This window comes from Bubalus bubalis, chromosome 3, assembly GCF_019923935.1.
Source record: "Bubalus bubalis isolate 160015118507 breed Murrah chromosome 3, NDDB_SH_1, whole genome shotgun sequence".
In the NCBI taxonomy this organism is placed as follows: domain Eukaryota; kingdom Metazoa; phylum Chordata; class Mammalia; order Artiodactyla; family Bovidae; genus Bubalus; species Bubalus bubalis.
In genome coordinates, this window is record NC_059159.1 from 15,322,530 (window position 1) to 15,338,216 (window position 15,687).

Genomic DNA, 15,687 nt, shown 5'->3' on the forward strand with positions numbered 1-15,687 from the left:
TCTTGCATTGGCAGGCGATTGCTAGTTTGTAACTTCTGTCCACTGTCACCACTGGGCCGCTACTTTTGTTGCCCCCCACGGCGGTCACACACACGTGGCTTGGAACGGGAGACGCTGGGGGGACGGCTGCGCTGTGCTGGGAGGCTGCACTGCTGGGGCCTGAACCCTCACGCCCCTCCCACAGCTCTGGGTCTCAGGACGCCACGGCTGTTGTTCCCGGCCAGCCCCTTCCCCTCAGTATGTCCTCTGGCTTCCCTCAGGGTGGAGCCCCAGAGACAGCAGCTGTTTCCAGCTGCACATTTTCCTTTAATCTGTCACGGGCTCTTAAGCTGCAGCTGCCTGGCATCTGCTCCCTTTGGCTCTGCAGAGGGAAGGATTGTTTGAGAAGCAAATTCCTGAGCTTTGGACCATTCTACACGGTGTTGAGGAAGCCATGAAACCCATGTAAGATTTTTGCCATTGTGGAAACATCCCAGTTCAATAGGTAATTATAAATTTGGAGTGAATTCAAGCATTTTCTCTGATTTTTAATAACATTCTGACCCAAATCAAAATGCATCCCCCTTCTTGTTTAGTAAAATATCCTCCCTAAATTGGCCATCTCAATGCTGGTCTCCTTCTCCTGGCAAATACGACACGTATCTGTAGCGACACTACGGTTTTCACTGCCCTGGTTTCATAAAAACACATAAAAGGTTACTAATGTTTCCCCAGATGTTCCAGTTTAGACTTGGGGGAAAGACAATAAACATTTCCTGCAAAGGCCACAAGGAAGATGCTTCTGTTTATGGAGTAAGTACCAAGCAATATAGAAATAGCTTTGCTATAGATGGAGAGAGACTACACAGGGCTGTACCCTACAGGGGGCAGGGCTTTCATTTTGCATCCTGATGCCAACTGTTCTCATGACATATCAATTTAATCATGTCAGGTACCACTCACTTTACTATGGTAACATTTGGTTCATTAAGCTGGAGGTGTCGATAAAAATTCAACTTCTTGGTTTCTAACTACAGGGGAAATATTTATTCCTAACTACTACGAGGATCTCTCTCTCTCACACACACACACACACATAAAGTCCACAACTATTTTCTGTTCTGGTTTGGCACACTGGAAGGAAACTTTCAGTCTTTTAAAATATTTGGAAACAAGAGCAGGGAAAGTTTTGTTTGAAAGAAGACTCCAGGGCTAATGGCATGGTGCATCCAAAGGGAGAGAGGGTTGAAAGAAGGAAATTGCCTGACTTTTTACTTTGGCTGAATTGGTCTCCAGTACAAGAGCCATAAGACAGAGAGACTGCCAAAGATCTGGCAGAGAAAACACTGGGGAGTGAGACGCAGAGTGTCTCCACACATACACAGTACATTCATGAGAGAAGAAAGAGCTGTCCACGAGAGGTACCTGTCTCTCCCCAGAGACTGTCAAAGCTGTTGATCTGTGCTCGCTCTACCTCCTCTTCATCTTTTTCTGGAAGATCAAGTAGGTAGGAGACAATCTGAAACAAGAAGTTGTGTCAGCTCGAAGTTCAGGTGGAAAACTATACACTGATACTGTGAACCTGTGAGGTTTGGGAGATATCTGGATAACCCAGTGCCACCCTCTTGCACACCACAGGAGTCAGAACAATTTGTCCTCACAAAAAAATGCAAAGCTGCCAAGATGAGCATGCATTCTCCAGGTACAGTCTACATGTTTCCCTTGAATGCAATTAACTTATACAGCATGTGATTTTAAAAAATTACATATTTATCACATTTGAGTTAAAAAAGCAACCCCTCTTCCTCCTAATAAAACTACCAGAAAAAAATAAAACTAACAGAAAAAAAAAAATCAATAAGCAAGAACCAGAAAATAAATATGGAGAAAACTGAGGGCCTGTACTTTTTCAGAGTAGAGCTATTATCTTCTATTTTTTTTTCCTCTTGGAATTACAAGGACTGTTTGGGGACAGTAAAAGGAGAATGTCTGCTAACAACAATGGCAAGTGACAGCTTTGTTTTCAGGAATCTGACTATAAGGAGCGCTAAACAACCTTCCACAGATAGTAAAAGTTCCAATTTTACTTAATATTCCCTTGGGGACATTATCAGATCAGTGGAAGAGGTGGCTGTCTCACTGAAGCATCCCATGCAGTGTGAACCAGCTTGTCCTGGCTCGTGAAAGCTGACTCTTCAATTTTCAGAGTTTTGCAAGCTGGTTGTTAAACAAAGATGTTTATTAAAAACTAAATAACAGGGAGGGATTTAAAAACAATTAAAGAGCAATGATGGGAACTCCCTGGTGGCCCAGTGGATAAGACTCTGCTCTCATTGCCAGGGCCCAGGTTCAATCCCTGGTCAGGGAACTAAGATTCCACAAACCAAGCAGCAGAGAAAAAAAAAAAAAAAATTAAATAATAATGAAAGAAATTACATCAATAGGTTAAAATATAAAATCTCATAACTTTCTAATTATTAAATTACATTTTACTATTATGTATGCTCATGAGGTTATTTATATTGACTATGTCTGCATGGTGGCAATTTTACATAATGGTGTGCTCCTGTGCATCTCTTCGAAACTCTGTGTTCAGTGTTGGTAGCTTGAAATCAGTCATGGTGGGGGTATTTGCTGCTGTTGTTCAGTCACTAAATCGTGTCTGACTCTTTGTGATCCCATGGACTGCAGCATGCCAGGCTTCCCTGTCTTTCACTATCTCTTGGAGTTTGCTCAAATTCTATACTCTGAAAATTGGCAAATTCTGCAGATCAGGATTTGATTTAGTGCAAAAGCTGAAAGAGGTTCCAGTTTAATGAATATAATTTGTATGAGGGCAAAATGTAGTTTGACAGTGAATCACACACCAGATTTAAAGACAAAATTATTGGGAAAAGAGCAAACGGGTACAGTTTCATTTATCAAACCATGGTTGAGTTGTAACCACAGGGTTGGGTATGGATATAAATTTAGCAAAAATTGACAAAAGCATTCAATTAAGAGTATTACACAATTCATTATTATTTGTAAACTATGTGTGACATGTTTTTTTATATCAGTAAATTTATAATAAATTTAAGTCTGTTTGTACACACACACACACACACAAAACACTCCTACTGCTCTCTACTCCCCTCTCCAAGGCTGGTTGTTAAACATTTCCTAGCACACTACCAATTCCACATATTGTGCCACTACATTACTTTTATTAATAAATAACTTAGCAAAAATACCATCTGCACAGTGTTTAACAGTTTACAAAGCACCTTTCATATCAACCTTATAAAAAAGAATTTATTAGAAAGCCTCTCTATACTGGTGGGAGACTAAGGTTTTAAGAGATGAGTTACATTGCCCAGAGCCCAGAGCCAACGGGGACGAAAGCTGAGCTTCAAACCTGGTCCTTCTGATATTCCAACTCCCTATTCCACTCCACCCACCCATGTGAACAAAGGTCAAGGAATAACCCCCCGCCCCCACCAGCCCAGTGTCATTGTCTGTTCAATAGGGGTGGAAGATGAGGAGGAATCAGATTAGATAATTCCCAAGGTCCTCTCCAACATCATTGTAGGTACCCTGGCATCTCCCTATTTCTCAGACCAATGACCAAAAAGCTACTTCATATTAACATGGCAATTTTGTAATAATGCAACTATTTTTTCCCTGGTTTCCTTCAAGACATAGCTTGAAAAAAAAACAAACAACCCAAGCCTTACTGGCTGCTTTCTTACCTCAGTGTAACCCATGCTGGCGGCAGCGATGAGGGCCTGCTGGATGGCGTGGCTCTTCTTAAACACCCCCTGCTGCTGGCCCGCCATCGTCCAGTCACATTGAATGAGAAACTTGACGACCTCCAGATGACCTCGGAGTGCTGCATGGACCAGGGCGCACTGCCCATTCTTATCTAAGTGATCCACCTGTGGGAGGGGACAGAGAAACCTGTGTGAAAAAGCCTGTGGCTGTCTCCCCAGTCTCGTTTTATCCACTCACTGCACAGGTCTGGACCACGAAGATTCACCCTCTCCCATATTCCTTGGACCACTTGCTGAGAAAATTCAGGTGATATTCTCTTACTCAGGCTAGATCTTCACTGAGCTACAACTCTGGTAGATGCTCCTCTGGGGAGACTCTCTTTGTATAACGTCAGGCTTTTGTTTTCACATCAAAAGAAACCAAAAATATGCCCCAAACGACCCCAAACTCCAGCTTTGCTTTCCTGATGTACACTTTCCTTTGTCCTCAAATAGGTCTTTTCAGACTCAAATCTGAAAGGCTTATAAGCTCTACTGGCACAAAACACTGTCTTTGAAATCATGAAAGGGAAGAAAAACATCTTGAAGCTTAAATTTTTTGGTGTTCCAAAAAAGCAAAGAATCTCATATCATGAATCACACAGTTAACCACTAAGCTCTGGCAGATGCCACTTCTTTCTTCCAATGGGAGGGTGGAATCGCGACGATTTGGCCAAAATGGCTGGAGGGACTTGGAACTCAATGCTAGACTACGTCCCAGCAGCAGTTTTACAGTTGTGGTGTTGGTTATAGGTTTAGGCTGAAAGAGGAGCCTGATTAAGAACAAGCTACCAGAAGGTCCCTAGCCATAAGTCTCAATGGATGAACAGCCTCTCCTGGCAGGTGGGCAGGGTATGTTCCAGTGCTCATTAGAGCAAGTGAAGCCTAAGTTCTGTATCTGTTTCTCTGCAGCTTTAGCTCCATCCAGCCATCCAAATAGCAAATGTTTACTGAATGCCTACTGTGTGCAAGGTGCTCTTAATCCTTTTTCTAGATGAACAAAGTGAGGCTGAGAGAGTTCAAATGACTTGTCCAAGCCCTCATAGAAAGCAAGCGTCAATGCAGGCTTCGACCAGGTTGTGCTTGATGCCAAAGTTGACGATTTTGATGACTTGCCTCCTCTCTCTCATGGAAGCGACTGTAAGAGGTTAAAGAGCAGTAAGGAAGCAGTGGTAGCAAGCAGAGAGGACTCTTAGGACAGGTTCAGTGGATGTGGGCGGGAAGAGAAGGGACAGTGGTTTCTGGTTAGGAGACAGTAAAGTCTCTCTTTAGGGTTAGAGAAGACATTTGTAGGTTTGTAGAAACTGAGAAGAAAGGCAGCGTGAATTTAGAAAGAGAATGAAATGATGTTAGTGAAAGAGCAACATACTGAGATTAAAAAATATAGGTGGGAAATTCCCTGACGGTCCAGTGGTTAGGACTCCACACTTCCACTGCAGGGGTCACAGGTTCAATTCCTGGCTGGAGAACGAACATCCCAAAAGCCTTGTGGTGCAGCCTATGTGTGTGTGTATATATGTATATGTGTGTATATGTGTATATATATGTATATGTGTATATATATGTGTATATGTATACAGGAGGCAATAATTTTGAAAAGGAAGGCAAACACTTCCTTCTCTGAGGCAGAAGTAAAGTAAAAGTTTGTAAGGATGAACAGAGTTTTCATATAGAGGCACTGTGAGACAAACACAATCTTGGTAGTTGTTGGAGGGCAAAAGAGTTTTGACGGGGTCTCAAGACGATCATAGATGATTTCTGTATCTTCTCTGGTGAAAATGAGAAATAAATAAAACGATAGCTGAGCAACAGGAAAGACCTAGCTGAGATTAGAATATGAATTTATAGCAATGATCATAAGGCCAGTTATCATGCTGTTCCTGGAGGCGTTTGTCCATGACTGGGACATTCTAGGTGGGCCGTTTCTGCGTCACAGTTAGCATTTACAGCTCAGGGGTTTCACTGCGGTCCCCAGGCCCCAGCTCTCGAGAGTCTTGGGAGACAGACCCAGTTCTCCCTGGTGAGAACACCGGACGCCTCAGGACGAGGTCACTTATGCTGTTGTTCAGTTGCTAAGTCGTGTCCAGCTCTTTGCGACCCCGTGGACTGCAGCATGCCAGGCTTCCCAGTCCTTCACTATCTCCTGGAGTTTGCTCAAGTTCATGTCCATTGAGTCGGTGATGCTATCTGGCTATCTCATCCTCTGCCGCCCTCTTCTTTTGCCTTCAATCTTTCCCAGGTTTTTTCCAATGAGTCGGCTCTTTGCATCAAGTGCCCAAAGTATTGGTGCTTCAGCTATAGCATCAGTCCTTCCAATGAATAGTCAGGGTTGCATATTATTTACAGTTCACTGCAAATCCACCAAAAGCCTCAGTTTGTTTTCAGAATGGAAATAAAATGTTCTATAGAAGTCTACATTTTTGAGACCAGCATTTCTCCTTTTTAAAAAATACTTATTTTTAAAATTTTATCTTTTGCTGTGCTGGGTCCTCACTGCTGTGTGGGCTCTTCTCTAGTTGTGGCAAGAGCGGGGGCCATTCTTTAGTTGTGGTGCATGGGCTTCTCACTGCAGTGCCTTCTCTTATTATGGAGCAGGGTGAGCGGGCTTCAGCAGTTGCAACGCACGGGCTCAGTGGTTGTGATTCCCAGGCTCTAGGGCACAAGCTCAGTAGTTGTCGCACACAGGCTTAGGGGCTCTGCAGCATGTGGGATCTTCCTGGACTGGGGATTGAACCCGTGTCTCCTGTATTGGCAGGTGGATTCTTCACCACTGAGCTACCAGGGAAGCCCTCCGGTATTTTTTTTTTCCATCAATATTTTGAAATTGAGTTTTATCATATCAGTGGCTCTTGAGGTACTATAAAGCAAATATATTTTAAAGAAATGTTTTGAGAGAATTAAAATACACTAACAGAAACACTTTTGAGTGCTTCTGGTCGGACAGTCATCTCAGACGTCTACAGGGGTGTCTTCGAGGCTAGATGAGGGCGCCTGATTTTTGCTCTTACGTCCATGACTAACATGAAAGGCTGAGAGTTCGCAGGCGCCGTTCAGATCAGACCTCACAGTGCAGTCTCCTTGCTCTGCCACTCCTCTTTCCTCACTCTGAGCTCAGGAGAGAATTTCTTGGTTGTGAGCTAGGGACTTTTTGTGGCTGCTGATAAATGCAGTTTCCTAAGTATCTCTCAAAAGTTTTAGAACTGTGTCCAGAAGCAGCCTGGAACTGGCCCAGGGCAAGCAGGCAAACAGTAGGATGTAATCAGAGCCAGTTCTTCCTTTGATCTGCTTCCTAATAGGATCTGATGTATATTCTACCTACACTCGTGAGGCAACGCAGGAGATAAGGACGAGTCTAAGACGGGAAGAAAGACACAGGGAAGGAAGAACAGGTGCCGGGCAGCCGTTACCTTGGCCCGTTTCTTGCACAGCAGCACTACGATGCTCAGGAAGCCTGCCGCTGCGGCATAGCCCAGGGGAGTCAGGCCACTTTCAGAGGAGGCATCCACGTTGGCCCCAAACTCCAAGAGCAGGGCCACCATTTCTGTGTAACCAAGATGAGACTGGACACACAGAATTGGAGCATTATTCAAAACTTCTGTCCGGTAATTAATGTTGGCACCTCCCAAAATCAGCAGTCGGCTGACCTAGTCATAAGAAAGCAAACGGAAACGATACTCACATAAATATCAGTTATAGCCTATCAGTCATCTTTTCTTAAGTCATCTGCACGCATGCATGCTGAGTTGCTTCAGTTGTGTCCAATTCTTTGGGACCCTACAGACCACAGCCCACCAGACTCCTCTGTCCGTGGGATTCTCCGGGCAAGAACACTGGAATGAGTTGCCATGTATTCCCCTCTGGGGAATCTTCCCGACCCAGGGATTGAACGTACATCTTTTACATTTCCTGCATTGGCAGGCAGGTTCTTTACCACTAGCACCACCTGGGAAGCCTTAAGTCACCCTCAATAAGTGCCCAGAAACACCGAGTAACTTCTTTATTTTAAAATCTTCATTTGTTCCTTTTTTAATACCTTGCCTTTGGAAAGGGATGTGAAACGTCTCCTTTATACAAACTACCCAGGAACTAGAGTAAACACCACCCACACTGTAGTGCAGTCTCCACTAAGTGAACCTTTGGTCAGAAAAACTTCTACTGAAACAAAAGTGATCTAAGAATGTTTTACTCCCTAGAAGGAGCAGGAGTTAGTCTATAAATCAGACTCATCTTATAGAAGATCAACAGGTTTGATTTTCAATTCACAGAATAAAATGCAACAATTTAAAATATATCAAACTATTAATAAAAGGTTAATTAACAGGATAGTCAAAGATCAATCAAATAACTCCTAAATGTCCTCTGAGTTTTACATTTTCATAGTTAATCCTTCAATCTGCCTGTAATTAGATGCACTTACCTTTATATTTGGCGTGTAGAGATTTCGTAAAGATGCCAACGCCATGGACAGACCTTCTGTGCTGTAGGAGATCCAGAGGCCTTGGAGGATGGAGGATGACACGCCAACTTTTTTACTCAAACCCTGAAAAAGAAACAGAGACACAGTTAAGTGATCAGCCCAGCTAAAAAGCACCCTCTGCAGTAAGTTAGGAGCCTCTAGGTTTGTGGTACTAACAAATGAGAATAGAGTCTTGCTCTAACGACATCCGGCATAACCAAGCCAGCCCACTGATGGGGACAGACTGGTCCTGGAGGAACAAGCTAACTAAACTGCTTCTACCCCGGCAGCCTGTGACAACAAACCTACTCAATGCCTCTCTCTTCTTTTTAAAAAAATATTTATTTATTTATGGCTGGGCTGGGTCTTTGCTGCTACGAGGGCTTTCTCTAGTTGCGGCAAGCTGGGGGTACTCCCCAATTGTGGAACTCAGGCTTCTCATTGTGGTGCCTTCTCTAGCTGCAGAGTGCGGGCGTAGTTGCTCTGCACCATGTGGGATCTTCCTGGACCAGGGATAGAACCCATGTCCCCTGCACTGGCAGGCAGATTCTTAATCTGGACCACCAGGGAAGTCCATCAGGTTTATTTTTAAGGTGATGAAAATAATAGTGGTAATAATTAAACACGACTGAGCGACTGAATTGAACTGATAAATATACCAAATATCCTGAATTACAGACCCTCAACCTTATATTTTTAAGGTTAATTAATGACCTTATGCAATTAATAATCATATGCAATTCTTCATGAACAAAGATAAAATAAGGGAAATTTAAAACTAATTGGAAAAAAATATAAAGTGGACTATATGTTACTGCTGATTGGCAGTTCTAAGTGATACTGATTATAAGCACTGAGTCTGTCTCTGCCTTTTCATGACCCTCAGCTGATAGGAACTGAGAATTCTAGCAGCCTGGGAGAAGCTAAAGTCGATCGGTAGGGAGCACTCTGCATTTGAAGGACCCTGAAAAGTGCAGCATTAGGAAAACCATGGTCCAAGTCCACATTCTTCAGCTTACAGTCGTGTCATCACCACACGGTATACACCCCAGTGTTTATGGCCTGAAACACACGGGGAGCCAGTCATATCTCAGGCGACCATGTCGTCTGCAGCACAATAAGATAACGCTGTGTCAATGACAGGAGTGTATGGTTTAAGTGCAGGTCTCCATGACAGGCTGGTGGCTGCCAGGAAGGAGGGGGCTGAGGGGACGATGAAGTGGGTAAAGGCATCAGGAGGTACAAACTTCCACTTATAAAATAAACAAGTCACAGGGATGTAAAAAAGTAAGTGAACATTGTTTTCCATGTATTGGATACAGTCACACGGGATCAAATGAAATTTCATATCATTTATCTGTTTCATGTGGTATTTATTTTAGGGTGCAGGGCATACAGACAGGCATCGACTTCTTTGCCTCTGATCCCAGGCAGAAGGTGATGCTAAAAGCTTAAGTGATTACAGTCCTGATGCTTAATACTGAAGCTATTTCCCCGTCTAACTGAAGGATAATCACCTCAGAGTCTGTAGAAGTGGCAGGCACTTTTTGGTCCACTTGAAGATGGAATGAGACACCTTGCCTGTTAAAATAGTCTCACTCTGCTCCCATTAAGTAAGGTCACTGGGTAAGGTCATTTCTGGGTACAGTGATTTGTTAGAAAGACAATTATGATTCAAATATAGGGCTTGCCACTGTGGGCTGAACTTCTGTCCATCTGATGAAAAGCCTTCCCCAGCTATGTGCTTATATGCTGGGGAGAATTCGCTAGGCTCTTAAAGTTGCCCTTCATGCTGTTTTCTATCTGAAGAGAACTGTTTTATCTTTAATAGTATCTCTTGGGGGAAGTCCAAGCCGGAGGATTATTTAAGATCCCTGAATTTCTCAGTCCAGAGGCAGCCAAAGTGGTCTGAAGAAACTGGGATTGGAGGTGGCAGATGCACTAGCCAACTGCAGACTAGAAAAACCAGGAGAACAAGTTTCTTCCTCAACTTCTGTGCTCTGTTCCACAACTGCTATCTAGACTATAAATTCCTTGAGATTAGGGGCTGTATTTTTTTCGTTTTTGTATCCCTAGTACAATGCCTCAGCAAGCACTGAATAAACAAACAAATGCATACAAGCACCAACAGACAGATACGTGCCCTTGTCTGGGATCTCCATCCCAGCTGTGTGGATGCTGGGAGAGAGAAAGCCGATGCTTAAGAGTTCTTGAAAGTTTTGAAACGACTGGGCGAGAAACTGGGATTATAATTTCAAAAGAGAATGGGGAAAGTAGTTTAAAGGAAGGTTACAGTTGGTTCTAGAGAAAGAGTTTGAAATGCACAGCACCAGGAATATTAAAATCATAATGATAAGAACATGGAAAGAGTAACTGCTCTCAGAGACTTGAAAAACACTGTAAAAACCTATAACTAATGCTATATGACTATTCTCAGGAGATGGCAGGTCACAGGACAGTGGTTCCCAGCCTTTTTGGAACCAGGGGTTGGTTTTGGGGAAGACAATTTTTCCAATGATTGGGGTGGGGAGAATGGTTTCAGGATGATTCAAGCACATTAAATTTATCGTGCACTTTATTTCTATTATTATTATAATATCAGCTCTACCTCAGATCATCAGGCATTAGATCCCAGAAGTTGCGGACCTCTGATGTATGAAGTATACACAACTATAAGCTTCTTACCTAAACAATTGTATGTGTACATTTCCTAGAAAGCCTAGCAATCCATTGAACTGGGAGATGAGAAATGTGGTTTTCTTTCCAAAGTCCTAGGGAGGAACAGGCCAGACATTTTAGGAGATGGACCGACTCTGCAACAAACTAATTTCAGAAAGCAGGGACCACACTGACATAGCGGGCAGCTTCATACACACAGTGTTAAGGAACGCATGCTGGAAATGGAAAGAAAAACGCCCCCAACTTCTTTAATTACCTTAAAAATGTGTGCTTTAAGGATGTGATGTCCCAGTTCAATTGTCTGCTGTCGGTTTAGTTTTCCCTCTTGGCGGGAAAACCAGAAGGCAAGTAATGTGTGACCACTCCTGCAAAGAGAGACTCATTTTAGGAAATTTAATGCTCCAACTCTCCTGTGGGTGGAGGACTGTGCACGTCGAGCCATACCTCCAGTGAAACTCTGTCTTGTTCACCCAACTTCTTAGGGAAGGGTACCCGCTCCTGGGCAAGAAATGGTACTGAAAGGTTCCGAGCTTTTCCTGGTCCTTTACCCACATCACAAGTGTGAATATCACAAAATGTCACTTCTAGCTGGCTTACACCCTTCCCACACACAGATGGCATTAAAAGACCCATTTTTATTTTCTGTCTCTGTCAGCTCGTCTTATTTCACCCATGCTTTAAATGTCAGTGTTGCTTACTTGGGATCTTGTTTTTGGTCCCAGTCTGTCCTCTGGATTAGCTCATCCATCCTCAGAGCCTTTGCCACTACTTAAACCCTTTACCTTTCCCTCTATCTAGACGTCTCAGCTTTAGCTCAATATACATCCAACTGCTTACTGGATTCTCTACCTAGAGGTCCAATAGCACCTTAAACTCAATGTGTCCCAAACTGCACTAAAAACCTCCTCAAGGGAAGTCTTCTCTGATCAGCCTCTACCAAGCCTCTATTCTTTCTCTTTAGCATTTATTTTTCCTCCAGCTGAGAAGGGAGTACTCTCTCTGGTGCTACATCGTAGGCTGTATATGCCTTTAGTACAGGATCTACCACATTGCTACAAGCTCTCTCCTGTACTAGACTGTAGCCTTCCTGACGGCAATCATTCCCGGCCCCCATCTGCTTGCCAACACATCTCCAATCTGTTCATGAAACAGAAAACCCTTCTCTCTGCCTCTGCACATTGTCTTATCTGCCCACGATGCTCAGAAATGCCACAGGCCTCTTGGAATCACACACTCAGCTTTGTCTGAAGCTTGGTCTGAAGACCAAGCCAACAGAGAGGCTAAGCTAAGAGAACTGTCAAAAAATAGAGCCTGGGTCCTAACTGTATAGCACTGGAAGCTGTCCTAATTTTGGACTCATTGTTATATGAAGTGATAAATTTCTTTACTGCTTAATCCATTTGAGTTGATGTTTTCTATTTCTTCCAGCTTAAAGTGTCCTAATGATATACTCTTTTAAGTGTGAGTGTATTAATATATGTGTATATATGTAAAGTATATGTATAAATACAGGGTTGTATATCTCTTTTTATTTACATTTATGACAGAAATCTCGAGTTGTTTATGCTCTCCACAGTGCCAAACATGGTGTATGGCACATAAAAATTCTCAATAAAATTTTCACAAAGCAAGATTAGACATTAAACAAAGGACACTGGGTCACTTCTGGGCTCTGCCCTCTTACCACCCTGCTACAGTCTGTAGGAACTGGGACACTGCAGAGTGACCACTGTCCCTCTGCTTCCCATCAGCTGAGCAGTCAGCAGAGTTCTGTGTCCACTGACAACCCAGCTCTTTGACTCGTTTCACTTGGGAGCGCCACAAAGGAGGGAAATCAAACTGTGATCTCAGGTTCAAGCCCAACGAATTCATCAAACAGAAGGAAAAACAGCAAGTGAATTTTTTGTTGGTGACATCTACTTGAGAGAAGGCCCAAATGTCTCCTGGAAGATTTTCTCTCACAGTTAACATTGGCTATGCTGCCAGGTTTAACATTTGAAGATGCCTAAAACTGAAGTCTGAAAAAATAAACAAGTCCTTCCTTTCTTCTTCTATAAATAAAGTTTCAGTAAAGAACCTGGAGAACAGAAGATGAGACAGCCCCCATCTTACTTAGGTGGGCTTCCCTGGTGGTACAGATGGTAAAGAATCTGCTTGCAATGCAGGAGACCTGGGTTCAGTCCCTGGGTGGGGAAGATCCCCTGGAGAAGGGAAAGACTACCCACTTGTGTGGGAATCATCCTATAAAGCTTTAAAAAGAAGTTCTACCATGTTCTAATCTTTGGCTTCATAGAATTTCTGGATTCTAGTGGATACCAGGTCATCTTATTCGATTAGCTAAGACTGACCATAAAGGAGAGAGAGCTACTTCATTGACAGACTGTCTCAGACAACTGATCCTGCATGAGTCAGCAGTGTCCTCTGAAGGTGCAAGGGTGAAAGTGAAAGTCGCTCAGTCGTGTCCGACTCTTTGCAACCCCATGGACTATGCAGCCCATGGAATTTTCCAGGCCAGAATACTGGAGTGGGTAGCCGTTCCCTTCTCCAGGGGATCTTCCCAACCCAGGGATCGAACCCAGGTCTTCCACATTGCAGGCAGATTCTTTACCAGTTGAGCTACCAGGGAAGCCCAAGAACACTGGAGTGGGTAGCCTATCCCTTCTCCAGAGGATCTTCCTGACCCAGGAATCAAACCGGGGTCTCCTGCATTGCAGGTGGATTCTTTACCAGCTGAGTCACCAGGGAAGCCTGTCATCTGAAGGCATGAGCCTGGAATTGTTTCGTACTCACAAAATCCAGAAATTGCTATTGAACGTTTACATAGCCCTTGAAAGCCCAATGTAGTTCATAGGCTATTTTAACAGAAGTTAATGAGAACCATTTATAAAAGAGCCCTAACTTGAGTTCTCAAAATCCTATCCGGTTATTAACAATGAAATGACTACAGCCTCCCTGGTATAAGAATTAAATGACTCATCTCTGACTGTCCATAGAGACAAGAGCTCCTGGCACAGGCCTCTGATCCATCATTTATGCTTCAGGCCATTAAGGAGAATCCATGCCTATGAGGATTAAGGAGAAAGCTCAGGACAAGGACACGAAGTGTCAGGTAGACGCAGACCTGACTCTGCCCCAGTGCTTTCACTTTACTACCGTGACTAAGACACCCTGAGAAGATGCTTCTGCCTCTTTCCAGCGTGCCTTCAGCCACCCACAGGACAGTGCTTGCTTTTGTTATTGTTGATCAAGCACCGAGGAGAAACGGCAAGCCACACAGGTCAAGGAAAAGATGGTGACAACCGTAGTTTCCTTCTTTCTGGATACAAGCTGCTGTATTATTCATGAAAGAATGACTCCCATCAGTTCACTGGACTCAAAGCTTATGGTGTTGAGGACATGAAAGGTAAAACAGCAATTTCCGTTACGTGCTGGCATTCCCATTCGTACCTTTCTGTTCTGACAAACTATGATGCCACTGGCTAACCCAGTCTGCATGGGTCTACATGTGGGCTTGTCTACATTCATTTCTATTTTTCTTATTATCTGCTCACTCCTGAGCCCTATTCCTTTTGACTTCTAGCCTCACTGTTCTCTAAGATCACCAGCAGCCTATTAATAGGGTTTCTTTTTGCCTTTGATCTTTTGTTTTTCCTCTTTTTTTCTTCTCCATCCAGCATTAGGTCTTATGGACTGTTTCCCTTGAAACAGTCTCTTCTCTTGACATCTAAGACACTACCTTGGCACTTTTCTTCCACGTTCCTTCGGTTACATAACTTCTTTGCTCTATTCCCCATTTACTCATCGTTCAGAGGCAGCCCTCACCTCGACTCCCGGCTTCGGCTCTCACCGCAATGACATCGCAGCACTGAGATTTACTCTGCTTCTCTAGCTGCCCGCAGGTCCCCTCTACCTCCAAATGACCTGTCAAACGATGGCTGTTTGAAGTTGAAGATTTCCCTTAAAACCAAATCCCCTTAAGACTTATTAAAAAATAAAAACCACCTCCAGTTGCTCAGGCAGAACACCAGGCAGCTGTTTTCTCCTCCCTGTACATCATCTCTCATGGATAACTGTAAGAGCTTCACTCTTGCCACTGCCTCCTCCCTGGCTCATACCACTATCTATCCAGCGGAAATCTGATGAAATTTCTCTTCAAAATCCTTCAATGGCTCTATATTTCCTCCTATACATAATCTAAACTCTAAATTGTAAATCTAAACATGGTATTCAAAGCCTCCCCATAATCTGTCCCTTATCCGTTTCTTTACCTCCTAACCTTGTACTTCTAATTCCAGATGGAGTAAATTATAGAGTTTTGAACATGCTTTCCCTCTGCCTGTAATTCATCAGGCAAACTACTTCCCAGTCTTCCAGCCTTAGTTCACAGCGTCTCCTCTGTGCAGTCTTCTCTGGTCCCCCCAGATGGGGTCAGTGGTTCTTTCCTTTAGGCTCTGATGTATCTGGCACGCAGCTCCACCGTCACACCTGCTACAGCCATGCACTGTGTGTGTCTGCACGTGAGTCTTCCTGCTAGACTCTACTCAGGACAGAAGCTATGCTTTTTCACATACGTTCTCTGAGCTACCAAGAGTCTATACTTGCAGAATGAATAACAGTCCCTTTTGTACAAATATACATTTGTACACTACCTATGGTTTCCAAAATTACTACAGCACTTATTTAGATTCCCTCGTACACCTTTATTATGGGCACAGGCGTGAATATTACTAACGTGGTAGACTGACTGAGACTCAGCAAGACTGTAGACTCTAGCTCACCTGG

At 43.5% G+C, this 15,687-nt stretch overlaps 1 protein-coding gene across 10 annotated transcripts in view; it reads right to left on the reverse strand.

Annotated features, from left to right (window-relative positions):
- Positions 1-15,687, reverse strand: part of TANC2 (tetratricopeptide repeat, ankyrin repeat and coiled-coil containing 2) — a 363,388-nt gene that overhangs the window by 29,429 nt on the left and 318,272 nt on the right. For all 10 annotated transcript variants that reach the window (XM_044938797.2, XM_044938800.2, XM_044938803.2 and 7 more), the window contains 5 exons: positions 11,162-11,270; positions 8,188-8,310; positions 7,178-7,414; positions 3,711-3,896; positions 1,405-1,498 (listed from right to left, as the gene is read on the reverse strand). In XM_044938797.2, coding sequence (XP_044794732.1) covers positions 1,405-1,498; positions 3,711-3,896; positions 7,178-7,414; positions 8,188-8,310; positions 11,162-11,270 — 749 coding nt within the window. The remainder of the gene's footprint in view (positions 1-1,404; positions 1,499-3,710; positions 3,897-7,177; positions 7,415-8,187; positions 8,311-11,161; positions 11,271-15,687) is intronic.